This window comes from Rhineura floridana, chromosome 6 (assembly GCF_030035675.1).
Source record: "Rhineura floridana isolate rRhiFlo1 chromosome 6, rRhiFlo1.hap2, whole genome shotgun sequence".
Lineage (NCBI taxonomy): Eukaryota > Metazoa > Chordata > Lepidosauria > Squamata > Rhineuridae > Rhineura > Rhineura floridana.
This window is the reverse complement of record NC_084485.1, coordinates 52,278,006-52,294,752: the sequence shown is the minus strand read 5'-3', so window position 1 is coordinate 52,294,752 and position 16,747 is coordinate 52,278,006. Positions and strand designations below refer to the sequence as shown.

General features: G+C 42.7%; 1 protein-coding gene across 9 annotated transcripts in view; it reads right to left on the bottom strand.

The window, feature by feature from the left end:
* The window catches only part of NAV1 (neuron navigator 1), a 407,211-nt gene that overhangs the window by 67,107 nt on the left and 323,357 nt on the right, over positions 1-16,747 (bottom strand). For 2 of the 9 annotated variants that reach the window (XM_061631869.1, XM_061631870.1), the window contains exon 1: positions 7,286-7,542. The exons of the other annotated variants lie outside the window; for them this stretch is intronic. In XM_061631869.1, coding sequence (XP_061487853.1) covers positions 7,286-7,353 — 68 coding nt within the window. In that variant the 5' untranslated portion in view covers positions 7,354-7,542. Of the gene's footprint in view, positions 1-7,285; positions 7,543-16,747 lie in introns of those variants that run through there. 9 annotated transcript variants of the gene reach the window in all.

Below are 16,747 nucleotides of genomic sequence, written 5' to 3'. Positions count from 1 at the left end.
AACCTCCCTCCCGTTTACAGGCATAACTATGGGGGAAAGGGTACAGTGGTGGGAAGAGATGCCAAGGGCAAGTTCATTCTGAGCCAGGACTGGGCTTCAGAGCAGGTTTAGGTTCAAGGTTTTCTAACTATGGTATAATGATTAGATTTAATTCCTGTTGTCTGGTTTCCAAAGACATTGATACTTGTGCCCAGGAACCTGCTTTTTCTTTTTAACGGCATGTAATTTTTACAGTCATATATTGACCGCCAAACATTTAAGGATGGTGAAATAAGTTTGCAGATGAACAGATTCCATCTTTGCTTCATCACTTACACTCCCAAAACATATTCTGCAAATTTATTTTGATTGTTTGAAAAAAGGTTAAAGCTCTTCTAATCCTTATTAAAAATGTCTGCATTGGGGATTAAAATTTAAGTACAGGCTAATTAATCCTGAGGAAAAACATCCTATCCTCTTCAAACCTGTGAAGAAACAGTTCCTAAAGCCAAACTCCTTTGAATGGCTGTACATTAAAAGAGCAACACTGAGATTTACCTATTGTTGCCAAGCAGCATGTGCCTCAGACTCTGCTTCCCCATTGTTTTCCTTCATTCGTACAGGGCACAAGAAAGAAGATAGCACTATACTGAGAGGCCAATCTGATATTCCATTTATGGAACAATAACAAGCCTGGAATCTGGAAGAGACACCACTAATGTCTTCTTCACTTGAAAGGTAGACCACCTGAGTGATATGAAATCTCCTCTTCAGGCAAGGATAGAACAGGGAAAGCCCGAAATAACCTCAACACCATGCTGATGAAAATTTTGTTGACTCTGATGATGCGTTCTTGCTCCAGAACAAAGCCAGTAGATGGATAGAAATTTCTCTTTCAATTCAGTTTCCTTCTCTACAGTTGATCTCTATCCAGCTTTCTCATCCACACTTAGGGAAGCCAGTGAATTAAAGGAGGTGGATTTTCTCAGGAAACTAGTGTTTCTTAACAAGTAGATCTGGTGACACTCACCAATTTACGTCTAGAAGGGCTTTTAACTGAAGTGGCTGAAATAGACCTATTGAAGGCTTTGTAGATGACAAGAGGCCCTTAAAAGTACAATGGGCACTCCTACTAATCAGTGGACATGCAAAGCTTACAATGAGCCTAACTACTGAAGCCTGAAGCAATCTTGAATGAAAAAGACAACAAATGATTCAAGGAGAGAGTCTAAATGGCCAAGACACATGGAACTATATGTGCTTAAGGAGAGTGTTTATTCCTGGGCTCTCCCCACAACATAATAATTGCTCCTGCCTCCCATATGCATAACACTTCTGATGCCCATTAGCCATCACTTGCAATATTTATTTTTCTCTGTACTGCGTGACCCTCTCACCTCCCAACACTTTTGATGAGCCATAAATAATAAGGGAGCTATGCATTCCTGCTCTCTTATCCTCCTATTGTGATCCTGAATACATTTACTTGAAAAGTCACTGATTTCAGTGACAACTCAGATTTCAGTATGCTTGGACTCTTTCTCAAGCTTTGCCAGCTCTCTGCAACAACCCACAAATTGTTTTCTGAGTATCTGTCATTGATCAACAAATACAAGAGTGTGAGGAATCTTAGATGTTTTGTCACAAACTGATTCCCTTGGGAATAATCCAATGCTGAAAGGGTCTATTAAAGCCAAGTCACTCCAGAGGGCACTGGAGTACCAGGCATGCAGCATACATTGCAGCAACTCCACACACACTGGAGAGGAAATTTACACCTTTCTAGCTGTTCCCCCCCCCCAGAAATCATGGGGGGTGGTCTGAGTAATGACACTAAGGAAGAGGTCAGGCAGATACAGAATAACCTTTGGAAACTGGGTAATGGGGGGGACTATTTAGGGACAGCCAAAGAGAAAAAGCTATAGGATTAATTCCCATATAAAAGTTTCATTGAGCAAGATGGAACAGAAATCCTAGCATTCTAGAGAGGCTCTTCAGATGTTTGAAAAAAGCCAAGGGTCTCTGAAGCTGTCTCTGGGTATTTATTATTTTTATGGAAATGGGGAAAAAGAAAGTGAGAAATGCAACTCTTTTGACAGCAAATTAATACCTTTTATGTTAGACTGCATACACACACAGCAATCATGTCAGTCCACTGAATTATCCAAGGAACCTCAACAGGTACAGCAGTTGATGGGTATTTTTTTTCTTTTTTTGGTCCAATAAGGTATTAGGCGTAAAGGACTTTTACTGTTGCATAGAACAGCCATGCACACTTAACGGACTGATCATGCAGTTAAGGACACCATCATTTGACAGGCTTGCCAACATTTTTCCTAACAGAGTGCCTGTGCTTTGTTGTACAAGTAATAAAGCACAAATTAAGCAAATAACCCTCCCCCTACCCTTCATTGCATGTCCATGCTGGATAAAAGGCACAGCTGTTGAATTTCTGGCTATCATGCAACTGATAAAGACACACAAGACTTTTAAGGGAAAAAAGCTGGAAATATCAGCTTGCCCAGAGACAAGATGTCTCTCTGGATCCTACGTAGCTGGAACATCAAGTGCCAATGAATAACAACAAAAGACAGTTGCTGTTGTAGGACCTATCTAAAATTGGAACCTCCAGAAGCCATAGAGGGTGACTATTTCCACCATGCCCCGGTTGTGAGCTTCCTAATGGCATCTAGTTCACCACAGTTGAGGCAACTAGACCCAATGGACCTTTAGTTTGATCCAACATAGAAATGTGTATGTTCTTACTAGCTGAAAATTGAGGATGCTTCAGCAAATCTCTTGACAATTGTTTTCTGGTCTCTCTCGCTCTCATACGCAATATTGTCATAGTGCAGAGTTCTGAAATCACCACCCCTTCCAAGTACCGTCTCATGAATCATTCTAGGAGCCATATACTCAGCAACTGTTTGTTTTTAAAGCATACTGTAAGTGGGTCGAATTCTGAGCCAAGCTCCTCAGGCTATGTTGGATGGATATTGTCAGTGTCCCCTTGGCTGTCTTCTCCTTTGCCAAAAGTACTAATGGGCTAGCTTAAATCAAGGAAAGTCTACCACACCCCACCCAGCTTACTCCCAAGTGCTCACATTGTTCTCTGAGAAACAAGACAGAGGATAACATGCTGCAGGTTTTGCCCTTCTCCTTGTCTTCCTGATCTGTCTGTCTGCCATCTGAAGAGAAAACAGAGTTTTCTCTGTGGATGTTATGGCTGTCTACCTACCAGTGAGGAGCACCTCTGCCTTGTCTGGCTTAAGCTTCTTTGCCACCCATCATCCAGATCATGACTGACATCAGGCACCAATTCAGAACTTTGTGGTCTCCACACCCTTAGTAGTAGTTTAATTTCTGAGTTTTTATTGATCTCTCTTCCTTGCTCTATTTGCTGATTATTTGTTTTGGAAGGTATGGAGGTTGTAGTAGATGGTCCAATGGGTGCGTAGGAACCTGAGCAGTTGTAATACTGATGAGATAAACTTGCTAACTGCTGTTCAGGGTGAGTTTTATCAACACAGAGCTACCCCACCCCATGTGTGAGGCAAACAGGTGTGCCCCATTTGGGATATGAGGTACAGTTATTATTATTATTTGAATTCCAAGACTGTGTGAGTTTCTATCTGGACAGCTATCTTTGTTGCAAATTTGTTGGGATTTTGTACTGAGGGATATGGATGGGTGTGCAACTGTCGGTATCATCGGTAGAATAGTATGTTATTTTAATAGATTTTTATTTCATTATTAATATATTGTATTATATTTGAGTCCCATTTTATACATTGATCTGAGATTCTTTTGAATATAAAGGGATTAAGAAAATTTCTAACTAAATAAGCAAACTTGAATAGCTTCCTTGGATTTAGATGGAAGCCAGGGATATTGGTGACACAGATCCGCCAGACCCCAGATGACCTCACCCAGCCATTTCATAAAGTTAAATAGCATGGGGGACAAGATGGATTCCTGACAAACACCATAAACCAATGGCCAAAGCTTTTGAGATGCCACTTTTTGGTGCTGCACCTTCAAGAAGGACCAGAACCAATATAAAATAGTGCTCTGTTCCTTCCCAGTCCATCAGTCCAGAGGGTTTCTAAGGCGAATGGTATCAAAAGGCACAGAGAGGTCCAACATAGTATGCACTGAACCAAGAGCTTCTGGTCAGGATCAGAGCTACAAAGGAAAAGCTGGACTGAAAAAACACAGGATAGCACCTAGAGTTAGAGGACATAGGGTGAACACTGGGAAGGAAAAAAAGTTGAGGTAGACTGAACACTAGCATCATCCCACTGTACCCCCTTCTCCAACAAAGTAATTAATATAATCTCACAAGTGCCTATTCTAGGCCTATCAGAATGTGAAGGCCAATTGATATCAACACAAATGCATGTGGAAATATATATCCTGGGGCTGTAGAAGGAGGATCACCCCATCTTAATGATCCAGCAGAGGTGGTTGTTGTTGTTGTTATTATTGTTATTGTTGTTGTTATTGTTATTATTATTATTATTATTATGTCCTTCCACCAATGTGCAGGCAATGTGCAAGTGCACCCCTGTTTTAAGTTCAAAAGTTGCACTTGAAGAAAAGCAATTCAAGTGAACTTTTTTCACATTTTGCTGCAGCTCAAGCATTACATGAACCTACAGATATGAGAAGAAGAATTAGCATTATGAGTATATGAAGCTGCCATATTACACCAGGCCATTAAACCTCTGGCTCACAGCAGTTTTCCAGGATCTCAGGTGCAGGTCATTTTCCTAAACTGCTACCCAAGATTCTTTGCAACTGAAATTGTTGCAGATTGAACCCAAGACCTTCTGCATGCAAAGCTGTGGCCTTTCCCTTGTTATGAAGGGACCAGGTGGGCCTTTGGAACTCCAGCCCTGACTACATTGTATGTAATACTGTGCATGACTGGAGTGTTGGGTTGGATACTAAGAAACCCAGGTTCAAATTGTTGCCCAGCTATGGGCCTTGGGCACATCACTCTTACAGAGTTGTATTGTGTCTAAAATGCTACTCTAAGATTCAGGGGGAAAGATAAATATAAAAGATTTTTAAAAGCCTTTTTTAAAGAAGCAGCCCCCAAACTTCAAACACCAAACTGAGCCAATTCTAAACACTCCAGGAAGTTATACTGAGTCTCTAAAACACACTGGGCCAGAAAGGCATGAGAAATCCTGTTTGCCTGAGAGCATCAGTTCTCCTTCTTAAAGGAAACCTGGGTCAAAGATTTCTCCTTTGTATCCAGTTTCCACTTTCTCCTGCAGACTCCCATTTCCTCATGGAAAGAACAAGATTATAGCTATTCACAGGAGAGAGTATAGTTTCATTACTTCTCAAAAGGGAATTAAGCTTCACATACATTCTGAAAAACTGTGAACATCTGGCTGTGAGATTTTCATAGAGAACAGCCAGCTATTTCAAGGCAGACATTTGCAACCTGCACAGCCATTGTCCAAAAGGGACATCAACATATTTGGTGTCTTGGATGCATTATCAGGAAATGTATGTGACCAGGAATCTTGCATAGTACCCTTCTTTCTAGTTAGGCCCACCCAGCAAGGGCAAATCTAACACACTAGGAATATTTGGTAAATAGACAGTACTTGGCCAAGTCAAGGAGGAAGTGCAAAATAAATTAGAAAAGCTGGAGCCAAATATGGGATGTCTCTCCTACTGTAGATGGATCTCCCATGTAATATTGCAATACACCATTGGGAAACCCACTGCAGATGGACGGAAATTGGGCATTCAACATTTAGGGGTCTCTCTCTCTCTCTCTCTCTCTCTCTCTCTGTGTGTGTGTGTGTGTGTTTTGCTTTTAACTAAGTCATCCTTAACTACAAGATCAAGAGTAGCAGATGATCCTCCGGATCAGAATCTCTGAGCAGTTAAGTTCTCCATAAAGCAAAACCAGAAGAGAAAACTGTTTTCAGCAACCCCTTGCCCCGCCCCTCAACACAGGAAAAATTGCGGCTTCCCTGTAAGGAATGCTCCCCACCCACCCATCTCGAACAAACGCCGAGAAGTATCTTTCCAACCTAGCTGCAACGTTCTTCCCCTTTCCATCTTCCCTAGGCAGGTTATCTTCCCATATTGGAGCCCTGCCGGCTGTCCCTTCATGCCCGCCGCTTGCAAAACAAACAATGCTGTGTTGCGGCTGAGTCCTGGCTTTTGCTCCTTGTAAGCCGGTCTCACGCGAGCATGTGCTTCATCGCACGCCAGAGGCTGCTCCCTACAAATTCAAATCGTCCAAGTCCCACCTATTCTCTCCCTCGTGGCCTCCGCCCCTCTCCGAAAGATCGCATTTCGCTGGAGGGGATGGGATGGAGGAGAGAGGCACTCACCGTCGTTAACGCCGGGCGCATTTCAAATCAAAACGCGCACGGAGAGGAAAAGGAGGGACGAAAGCCAGGTGCCCAAGGAAGGCAGAGGTCGCGGACTACCAAACGGTCAGCTAGTACCACAATGAGGGGGAGGAAGGCCGCAGATTGGGGGGGGGAGAGAAAAACCCGAAGGATGTAACTTTAATCACACGCAGACATCATTACATTGCATCGTGCCAATGAAATGCCCTACCACACCGCCTCCTCTCCCCACTCCCTGACGCTACTCTCCCCAGATCGCGAACAATATTGGCTCGTGCGTGTTGCAATTAAATACAGTAAAAACAAAACAAAAAACACTCGTTCGCAACAATTGTGTTTTCTTTCCACTGCAGCTTTGACTTAACAATTTTAGAGGACGCTGAAACGAGTACCTATCTCCATCAAAGAGGCTTTCTGTGAAATAAAAACAATTCCCTTTGTAGCGTGCATGCGTGCGCGAGAGGAGAGAGCGGCATTTGCAATTTAAACCCCCGCCATACACACACCCCATTTAACCAAGGGTTCCAGATCCGCAGCAAGCTTTGCATTAAGCTCGCGCGACCCCTATACCTGGCACCCAACGGACATTGTTAAAGGGCTGCTCCTCCCACCCACCTACCCACGTCTGTCATTGTTTCTGCTTAGACGTGACACCACATCGCTCCAAATCGTACCGAGATCCCGCCTGCAGACGGTTTCGGGCTTAGGTACGGGTCCCGCGCCCAAAGAACTGTCACGAGAGCTCAAGTGGCTGGCGCTGGGCACGGCACGCCAACCAGCTGAAGCGTCGCCAGCCTCTTGCAATGAGCCAGCCAGAAAGCAAGAAAACCTACCAGCTCTGCCTACTGTAGCCCTGATTGTTTCCGAGGCAGGGCAAGGCATCGCTGAACCCCAGAGCCCCAAATGCGCCCCGGCCTCACCTGCTGGGCCTGGCAAAATGTACCGTCCGGAGACTCCTCCCCGACCTCTGCAGCGGGGCATGCAACATTTTCTCAAGTCGTCCCTATAAACTCATAGCAAGCTTTCCGTCAGAAGCTCCCCACTAGTCGCTGAGCCTCCCAGAAAGCGGCCACATGAAGCAGGGAGGGAGGAGAAGAAATTAGACCCTTCCCTCTCTCCCTCCTTCGCCCTCCCCTTGCGTTCTCTGTCTCTCGGATGGCTTCTGTCAGCTACGCTTAAAGCTGCAGCGCACAATTTCCCCCCAGCGCTGACTCTTGTCCCCTCTGCTTCTCGAAGCTGCCTCTTTAACACCCACTGCAGGTATGGCAGACAAAGGGCTGCCTAGTAGTCCATGATTCCTCCTTGCAGCAGAGACTGCAGCGCAAAGATGCACGCCACGTTGAGAAAAGGAAGTCCCCCTAGCCACCCAGACCTGCAGTGGGTGTGGAGGAGGCTGAGGAACCTGACCTACATTAACCCTTTTCCGCCATGCAACATACCCTTTACCCGGCATATTCCAGAAGAGCATTCATTCTAGCAAACAGGCAAGCAAAATGTCTTTGTTCTTAACCAGGCTCTCGACTCCCTGGCTGCTTTATACTGTGTCTCTGTATCTGTACTGCACTGTACCGTATTGCAGCCTTACAATCAATCATGCTGGCTGCTACCACGGTGGAAAAGACACTGGGGAAGAATGCTAGCAAGACCAGGAACATGTATTCTGTATCTGCTCTGAATTCAGCAAAGATCCTCCCACTTTCAAATATAGTCAAACGTCTCCACATTGTTATCACAGTTGACAATTTGGCAGCGAATCAGCTTTAATTCCAGAGGACAGCTATTAATAACCCTTTCTGATTATGTAGCAGCAGCAGCAGCGCCCTCCCCTCCTCCCACTACATACACACCTTGCTCCCCTTTGCATCTCCAACAGCCTGATGAAGCTTGGTGAGAAATATTCCTAACTCATCCACTGGAGGAGCTTCCTCTAGGCAACCATTTCTGAAAGTAACACTGGTGGTGTTTGCAGATTAGTGTTAACTCCTGATGGGAATGTTTGCACAATCAAGCACAATAAGCAGTAGCAGTAACTACAACTATAGCAGTAACCGTAACTTATGATTCTCATAACCATTGTCATACACAAGAAGCTTTTCAGCTCATTCACTGAAATTGTCCATAGGACTGCTGTTAGTTGTCCTCTATGTTACAGAAGTCTTTAAAGAAGGTGGGCCTGAACTTACACAACTTCATAAGATCATTGAAAAAATCTGGATGAGGGAGGAGATCCCGGAAGACTTTAGGGATGCCATAATTATCACTATTTTCAAGAAGGGTGATAGAACAGATTGTGGGAACTACTGAGGCATCTCTGTTCTAGCTACTGCAGGTAAAATCTTTGCAAGGATCCTCGCAAATCACCTCCTATCGATCTCAGAAAACATCCTTCCTGAATCCCAAAATGGTTTCCGCCCTTCCAGGGGGATAGTGGACATGATCTTCACTGCACAACAGCTTCAAGAAAAATGCAGGGAGCAAAACTGACCTCTGTATATGGCATTTATTGATCTGACTAATGCCTTTGATACTGTAAATCGAACTGCTCTCTGGACCATCCTTCTGAAAATTGGATGCCCTGATAAATTGGTGAATATTTTGCGACTCCTCCATGACAACATGACAGCCACAATTTTGGATAACAATTGCTCTCAAAGTGATCCATTCAAAGTGGGATCAGGAGTCAAACAGGGATGCGTCATTGCTCCAACCATTTGCTATTTTCGTTGCCATGATTCTACCCCTTGTTGAGGGGAAACTTCCCACTGGTGTGGAAATCACATATTGAACAGATGGAAAGCTTTTTAATCTCAGTAGGCTGAAAGCAAAAAGTAAGGTAATTACAACCTCTGTCGTAGAACTTCAATATGCCAATGATAATGTAGTCTCTGCACATTCAGAGGAAGATCTCCAAACTATCCTAAATGTCTTTGCATAAGTATATGAAAAGCTTGGTCTCTTGCTTAAGATTAAAAAAACCAAAGTGCTTCATCAGCAGCTGTGAACTAATCCCTCTGTAGCACCATCAATCCAGCTTAATGGTGCGACGCTGGAGAATGTCGATCACCTTTCCTATCTTGGCAGCCATCTCTCTGTAAAAGCTGAAATTCAGCATCATCTGAGCTCTGCGAGTGCCACATTCTCCCGAATGAAGCGCAGAGTGTTCGAGGATCAGGATATTCGCTGGGAAACCAAAATGCTTATTTACAAAACCATTGTACTACCAACCTTACTGTACGCCTGTGAAACATGGAGCACCTATCAACGCCACTCCCAAGTTCTTGAAAGATTCCACCAACACTGCCTCCAGAAAATTCTGCAAATTACTTGGGAAGATAGGCAGACTAATATTAGCGTATTGGAAGAAGCAAAGACTACCAGTGTTGAAACAATGACCCTCCAACATCAACTTTGCTGGGCCGGCCATGTTGTTCGAATGCCTGATCACCGTCTTCCAAAGCAGCTACTTTACACCCAACTTAAGGATGGAAAACGGAATATCGGTGGACAGCAAAAGAGGTTTAAACATGTTCTTAAAGCTAATCTAAAAAAATGTAACATGAGCATAGAGAACTGGGAAGCTTTGGCCCATGAGCATCCCAATTGGAGGTCAGCCAAAGGTGCTATGGACTTTGAAGAAGCACAAGTACAGGGCACGAGTACAAATCCTCATCATGACTATCTTCCATCTGGAAACCTATGTCCTCACTGTGGGAGGCTGTGTGGATCCAGAATTAGCCTCCACAGTCACTTACGGACCCACTGTTAAAGAACTTACACTGGAAGACAATCTTACTCGGCCATAAGTGATCGCCAATGAATGAAAAAAAATGAATGTTACAGAGGCCCAACTGCCCTCAAGTAGAAGTTGGGTGTTTAGTGTACCTGGTTGCTTGCTGTGGGACATTCTTCCAGCAGAGATTTGGTAGGCCCCCTTGCTTTTGACTTTTAGGCTTCTCTTGCAGACATTTTTATGATGACCGGTCTTTGTAGCTGTTTAATTTCCTAGAATCATAGAATAATAGAGATAGAAGGGACCTATAAAGCCATCAAGTCCAACCCCCTGCTCAATGCAGGAATCCAAATCAAAGCATTCCCAATAGATAGCTGTCCAGCTGCCTCTTGAATGCCTCCAGCGCCGGAGAATTTTTAATTTTTTGATTAGCCAGTCATTTTAATGATTATCTGTATTGTTTTTAATAGTGTTTTATCTTTCAATGTTGTACATCACCCTGATATTTTATGTTATGGCAGTATAGAAAGACTTTTATAAATAATCCACAGAGATGCTGGAGGTGTAATGCTGAAAATGCCTCATTGAGTCATATGAATGGGCATGTCCAGTGATATATTATTTTTAGTCTGAAGTTGCTGTCCATATCAGTTTTGTACAGGTGAACTCCTTGATATTTGTAGATGTTCTTGTACTTTTAAACTATATTTCTGAAGTGTGGGGATTAATGGCAGGACAACAAAAGTGGATTTTGTAAGCCCTTAAAGTCGCTAAGAGACTTATACTTTTAGCCCAGATGGATATACACTCACTGTTCATTATGCAATGGTCTGAGGTCCTTACTGCCCTTGCCACACTTGAACACATTTCCTATAAACATCAATCATATATGGATACCTATTTGGACATCTGGGTGGCTTATACTGACTTAAATGTTTAATTTATGATGGATGTACTCATGGACATTATATCCTTAATGTGAGTTGACTGTGATTTTTGTTATTGTTGTTAGTTTCTTTGCTCCTTCACTTTTTTCTTTTTTGTTAAATTTGCTATATACATATACAAGATGGCATAGTAAAATTAAGCTGGGAATCTGACTCCCTACGGACACCTATGTATCAAGTTATCCTTAACTTCTAACATCTCATTGCTGTGTCAAAATAAGTAAGATAGGGACCAGGAAAGAAGAATAAACTAAAAAGTTGAATTCAACTGGTCCTCTTGTCCTATAATAGCTTGTACAGTTGGCACTGTACACCTCTCAGGCATAAGTCTGCAAAGCCCCTCATGTGCAGGCATCTGTAGCACCACCTCCCAAGGTCAGGTAAAGGCTCTCTGTGATTAGCAGCCTGGCAATCTCTTCCTGACATTACCTTAATGACTGTTGAAGTGGAATGACAAACCTCTAAACCCAGGATCCCCTACTGAGTCAGAGGAGCATGGTAAAATTCTGTAATAGCTGTATTACACCATTTGGGCTGCCTGAACCAGGTCATTTTGACTCAGGCACAAATAAGGCTTCAGGAAAGCAGTTTCAAGCTGAAACATGCTTAGGAGAGACTGAGAAAGGAGGAATCATTGATAAGAGGATACAAAGATGTCATTAAAGCTGCTGCCATCACTGGCACTAAGGTATCTGGGGTCAGTGGACCTGATTTAGTTTTCCTCACTCCATTACAAAGCCCTCTTTCCTGTTGAACAGTGTCCTAACTCTGTAGGCAAGGATTTCTGCGATGGTCTTGTAAAATTCACCTTTCTCAACGACAGTGTACAGACCTGTTAAGACTGGTGGAGTTTTCACTCTAATCCAGTGATGCACAAAAGGGCCAGGATATAGAAAGAGACATTGCTACTGAGGACAACTCCATTAAATGAGACCAATCCCTATGCCCATCTCTTAATACCTCTCCCAGTCAATGTATAACAACTACCACCAAGGCAACTGATGGACAAGCTCATTGCTATTCAAATCACACAAATGCCTCCTATTAATTTTAACATGAGCTAAATCTGACTTAGCTTCAAGTGTGCAAAACAGGGTGAATTAAAAAAATAAAATAAAAATGAACACTCATTAAAATTAAGAATTTTGTGAATTGACTATCGTGGCCAAATTCCTCAAACTATTTGATCCAGCAAAATCTGCGGACTTTTCCATAGACTGTTGCTCGTGGCACCATCAATCTAGAGCAGAGATTGTTAACCTTTTTGAGTGCTGCAATCAACTTGCTTTTAGTTGCCATTTTTTGTTTGAATTCCTGAATTACTTATAGCATTATATCTGAAATATCTGTATATTTTATATTTATTTAAAAATACATTTCTATCTTTTCTTTGTCTCAGAGATGGGTACAAAGCAGTCCAGGGCCATAGAGTCATGCCTGATAAACAGTATTACAGAACCTCCTGTCTTCCCACTTCTGGCTGAGATAATGGAGAGCTTCCCATCTACCATAGCTGACAATGGAACAGCCTCAGTTTCATGCAGACTGCTACACGAGCCATAATCCATGTGCTTAACTGTGTCAGCCAGTCAAGCTAAACCATTTACATTACAGGATATTAAACTGACACATTTAAATACATAGCAGTTGATCCACACTCTCATATACATTAACCCTTAGCAAGTAAAAAATAATATTTGTTTCCCAGCTGAACAATCTCTGTAGCTCTGCTATTTAAGAAAGGAGCAAAAAGGTTTGCAGAGTCAATCTGAGAGTTGATTGTTCCATGTCTTCTACCAGTAATCTGTATTTACAGAGCTTTTTGAATTCTACAGCAAGAGACAGAGGGTTAAACATGTGAGCAAAGCTGAAAGAACATGTCCCTATGGACTCAGAAATAAGTAATTCCTTCCTCAACCTTTCCTTTGCTTTGGCAAGGCCTTTTTCTCTACTCCCTTGTCAATGGTCCATCAAACTACATCTTCTTTATTCTTGTGCCCAGGGAAATTATGAAACAGCAAACAAAGGGTCCAATTTCCTATTTTTTATGAGCTCCATATGCATATGTATAGGTGGAGCATGAATGCAACTGTACAGCTGTGTGTTTTAAATGTGCAGGCATGCATATGTGTGTGGACACTGGCTAGTACCTCTGAGCCATCTGCTGGAATTTGGCTATACTAAGGCTGATTAGATATCAGGTAATTCTGTAAATTAAAAATTCAACCAACTCCTCTTTCACAGAAACTAAAACGAAGTCTCATGGCACCTTAAAGATTAACAAATGTTTTTTATGGCGTAAGCTTTCGTGGACTACAGTCGACTTCTTCTCATACAAAAACTGCTAGGCAGCAAGGAGAGTCCAAAATACTATCCAATGCAATTAGGCATCCGTGGAGGCAGACCAGATGGACCCATGAGTAAAGGGATCACAGAAAAGCAGGCCACAGCTCCTTCCAAAGGAATCCCCATGCATGGTGTGATTAAAAGGGCCATACATTATTTACTTATGCCACTTCTCCCCAGAGCCTACTGCCTGCCTTGTAAATCAGCTAGCTTGAAGCAGCTCATCTTCCCTGCCTCTTTCTTGAGCACGCCGCTTGCCTAGTAAATCAGCTAGTTTGAAGCTTATGCTTTCTCTCCTTTCTTCAGTTCTCTAGCCAGCATTTGGGAGAGTTATAGGAAGAGACTGTTAAATCATATCAGACCGAGGACTGACCTTATCCAGACTTCTGAAGCTGCCACTCCCCTGCACCCCTACTCCTCCCCTCATATTGCAAGGATGGAGATTATGACTCAGTTAAACTGTTTCTGTCTGAGAATCTCGGTTCACTGATTGTCTCCCAGCTGACTCCAAGGTACCCAGTTAAGTGGGCATTACCCGTGCAATCCTATACATGTATACGATTTTTAAATATTAAGTTGTTTAGAAATGCTTTTATATAAACAGTAAATAAAAGTAAGCCACATTTATCTCAAAGGAACTTACTTCCAGGTAAGTGTGGATGGGACTGCAGCCTAAGCCTAATGGCTGCTATATAGCAGCATGTATTCCAAATTTGCTGTTAGTCTCAGGGAGATTCTATACATGAGAAACAATCAAGCCTGGTGCAACACCATCCATATTTATTTATTTATCAAATTTATATCCCACCCCTCCTCCCAGCAGGAGCCCAAGGCAGCAAACAAAAGCACTAAAAACACTCTAAAACATAATAAAAACAGACTTTAAAATATATTACAGCTAAACATCCTTAAAAACATATTAAAAAAATCTTCAAAAACATCTTTTTAAAAAACATCCTTGGTCATGCCCCAGCAATGCTGTGTGATAGGGAAAATGCAGTGTTTGATTACACTTTCATTCCCCTCAAGTCTGAACTATCTATCAGTTGACAAAAGTCAGTACTGAATGCCACAGCCCACAATATGGGATGGTTACATAAAATTAAGGCTAAATGATCAGTGCTAAGTAAGTGATTTTAGTATGTACAAGCAAGGGACAATAGGAAGCAAAACTAAACTGGATCAAACCAGTCACCATGCAAGTTGAAATGGAGGTCCGCTCAACTAAATCTTTACAACAAAAGGCAGAATGATAGGACCAATCTAAGCAGGAGGAGGAAGTAGACATGAAGAGCCACTATTCTCCCTATAAAAAAATTGGCATGCAGAAGATAGTGTCTGCTGATATGGCAGAAGGAAGGCAAGGCAGATTTATGCAGCTCTATTGCTGCCAGGCAAGTGGGGTGACAGCTGCTAGGAGAATGTGGCATGCTTGGAACAAGCACCTGTTCTCTTTGGGGTTCAGAACACACCACCACTCTCCAAATCCTGTTAAACTGAGGCCTCTGGAATGCAGCTTTGATGAAATGACATTCATCTTCTTTTAGAGCACTACTAAAAAAAGCCTGAAGGAAAAAAATGCAGGGCTTTTAATGTTCTTGAATAAAATCTAAATATCCTCTCCTTTTGGCTATTTAAGTGATTCTGAAAGTGGTCTGGGTAACCCACATTAAGGAAGAACATACAGTTTTCCAGTGATAACTGGCATCTTGCACCACTGCTCAGATAAATGAATCATAAAAGGAGTGTGTGGTCTGCTTCCCTTTCATTAAGAAACTGGGTAGGGGCCCTTTCTTCCAACAACCTTCCAAGAGAGAAAAAATGGAGGGAGCATAAATGGACTGCCACCACTTATCCTTCTTCTCTACCATCTCAGCTGCTTTTGCATCTTTCCTTACTGTTCAACTTTATTTCACTTGCTTCTCCCCACTCCTTTTGCTCTCCCATCCAAAACCTCAGAGCTTCTGTCCTGGTTTACTGCTCCCCTTTGGGGGTCTAGGTTCTATGAATAACAGGGCAAGGGTTAGTCAAAGTCTTCCACAGTTTTGTGGGAACATGGCAAATCAGTCTCTGCTCTCTCCCCACATTGTGGGAAGGGTGAGGGCACAAACAGGGTTTCTTCATTCCACCATCCTCCACAATAAGTTTTGCCCATTCTTAGTTAATGGTCCATCAAGAAAAATCAAAAATTGATCCCACCCACCAGGTGCCAAAACCAAGGTGACCTGGGCAAAACTGTTTCCATGTGAAAGGATGAAGGGAAAGGATGAAATCACTTAAGGGAGAGAGATCAGTATACAAAAAAAAAAGGGGGGGCATTCATTTGCTATAATCCATTGTCCAAAAAGGAGGAAGCACATATACTGAACAGAGTGGTCCCACAAATCACTTTCCCATTTTACTTTCATTCCATCGTCTATGCTCCATTTCTTTATACAATGTTGGAATGTGGTGAAACACCATTACCATTGCCTTCAAGTGCTTTGGCTGTATGGAGCTGACACATCCTCAGTATATGACAGATCTTCAAAGGTCTAGGCCTAAAAGTATGGTCTTCTCTGATGTAGGGGAAACTGAAGAAGTGTTGGTGTAAGTCCAGGAATGCTGTGCTACTTGTGAGACCTGGGATTTGCCTTTCTAACATGCAAATGGAGAGCAAATGAAGTCTGCCCAGGCAGAATTTGCAAGTAAAAGGGGTTACTTGAGATGAGTTCCAGAATCTGAAGAAAGGGGCTACCAAGGGACCAGGAAAAAACACCAACTATATTTGATCTGGTTTTGTCCATGTTAAAGGAGCTTGCAGCACAATCCTATGTATGATTACTCAGAAGTAAGCCCTACTGAGTTCAATGACATTTATTTCTAGTTAAGTGTGAATAGAATTGCAGCCTTGGTGTGCCGAAAACAGCAAGTGAAGATTTTGAGGGTGTTAGCATTATCAACTGCTAATAGACTGCACATTAAAAGAATGTTAAAGGCTGACATATTGGGGGGTGGGGAGTGGGAGAGAATTAGCCATCTTACCTGAGGAAACCCCTTCACAAGGACTGGGGCACACCTGAAACATAAGCCTATACAGGGGACCACCAGAGATAGCTAAATTCTAATTATAGTAGGCCCCCGCTGTAAAGCAGAAATCATTGTCTATAATGGGTCGCGTTGCGTGAAAATGCCGCAAAATGCTGCAAAAGTGGCTTTAAAACGGGGAATTTCCCCTAATTGAAAGCTGCCGCATCAGCAGAACGCTGGAAAACGGAACACCGTAAAGCGGGGCCCTACTGTATCCAAATACAGAACATCTGTTTTTAAACAATTTGTTTTTGTCATTCCAGAGGCATTCTGTGTCCTCTAAATGTTTG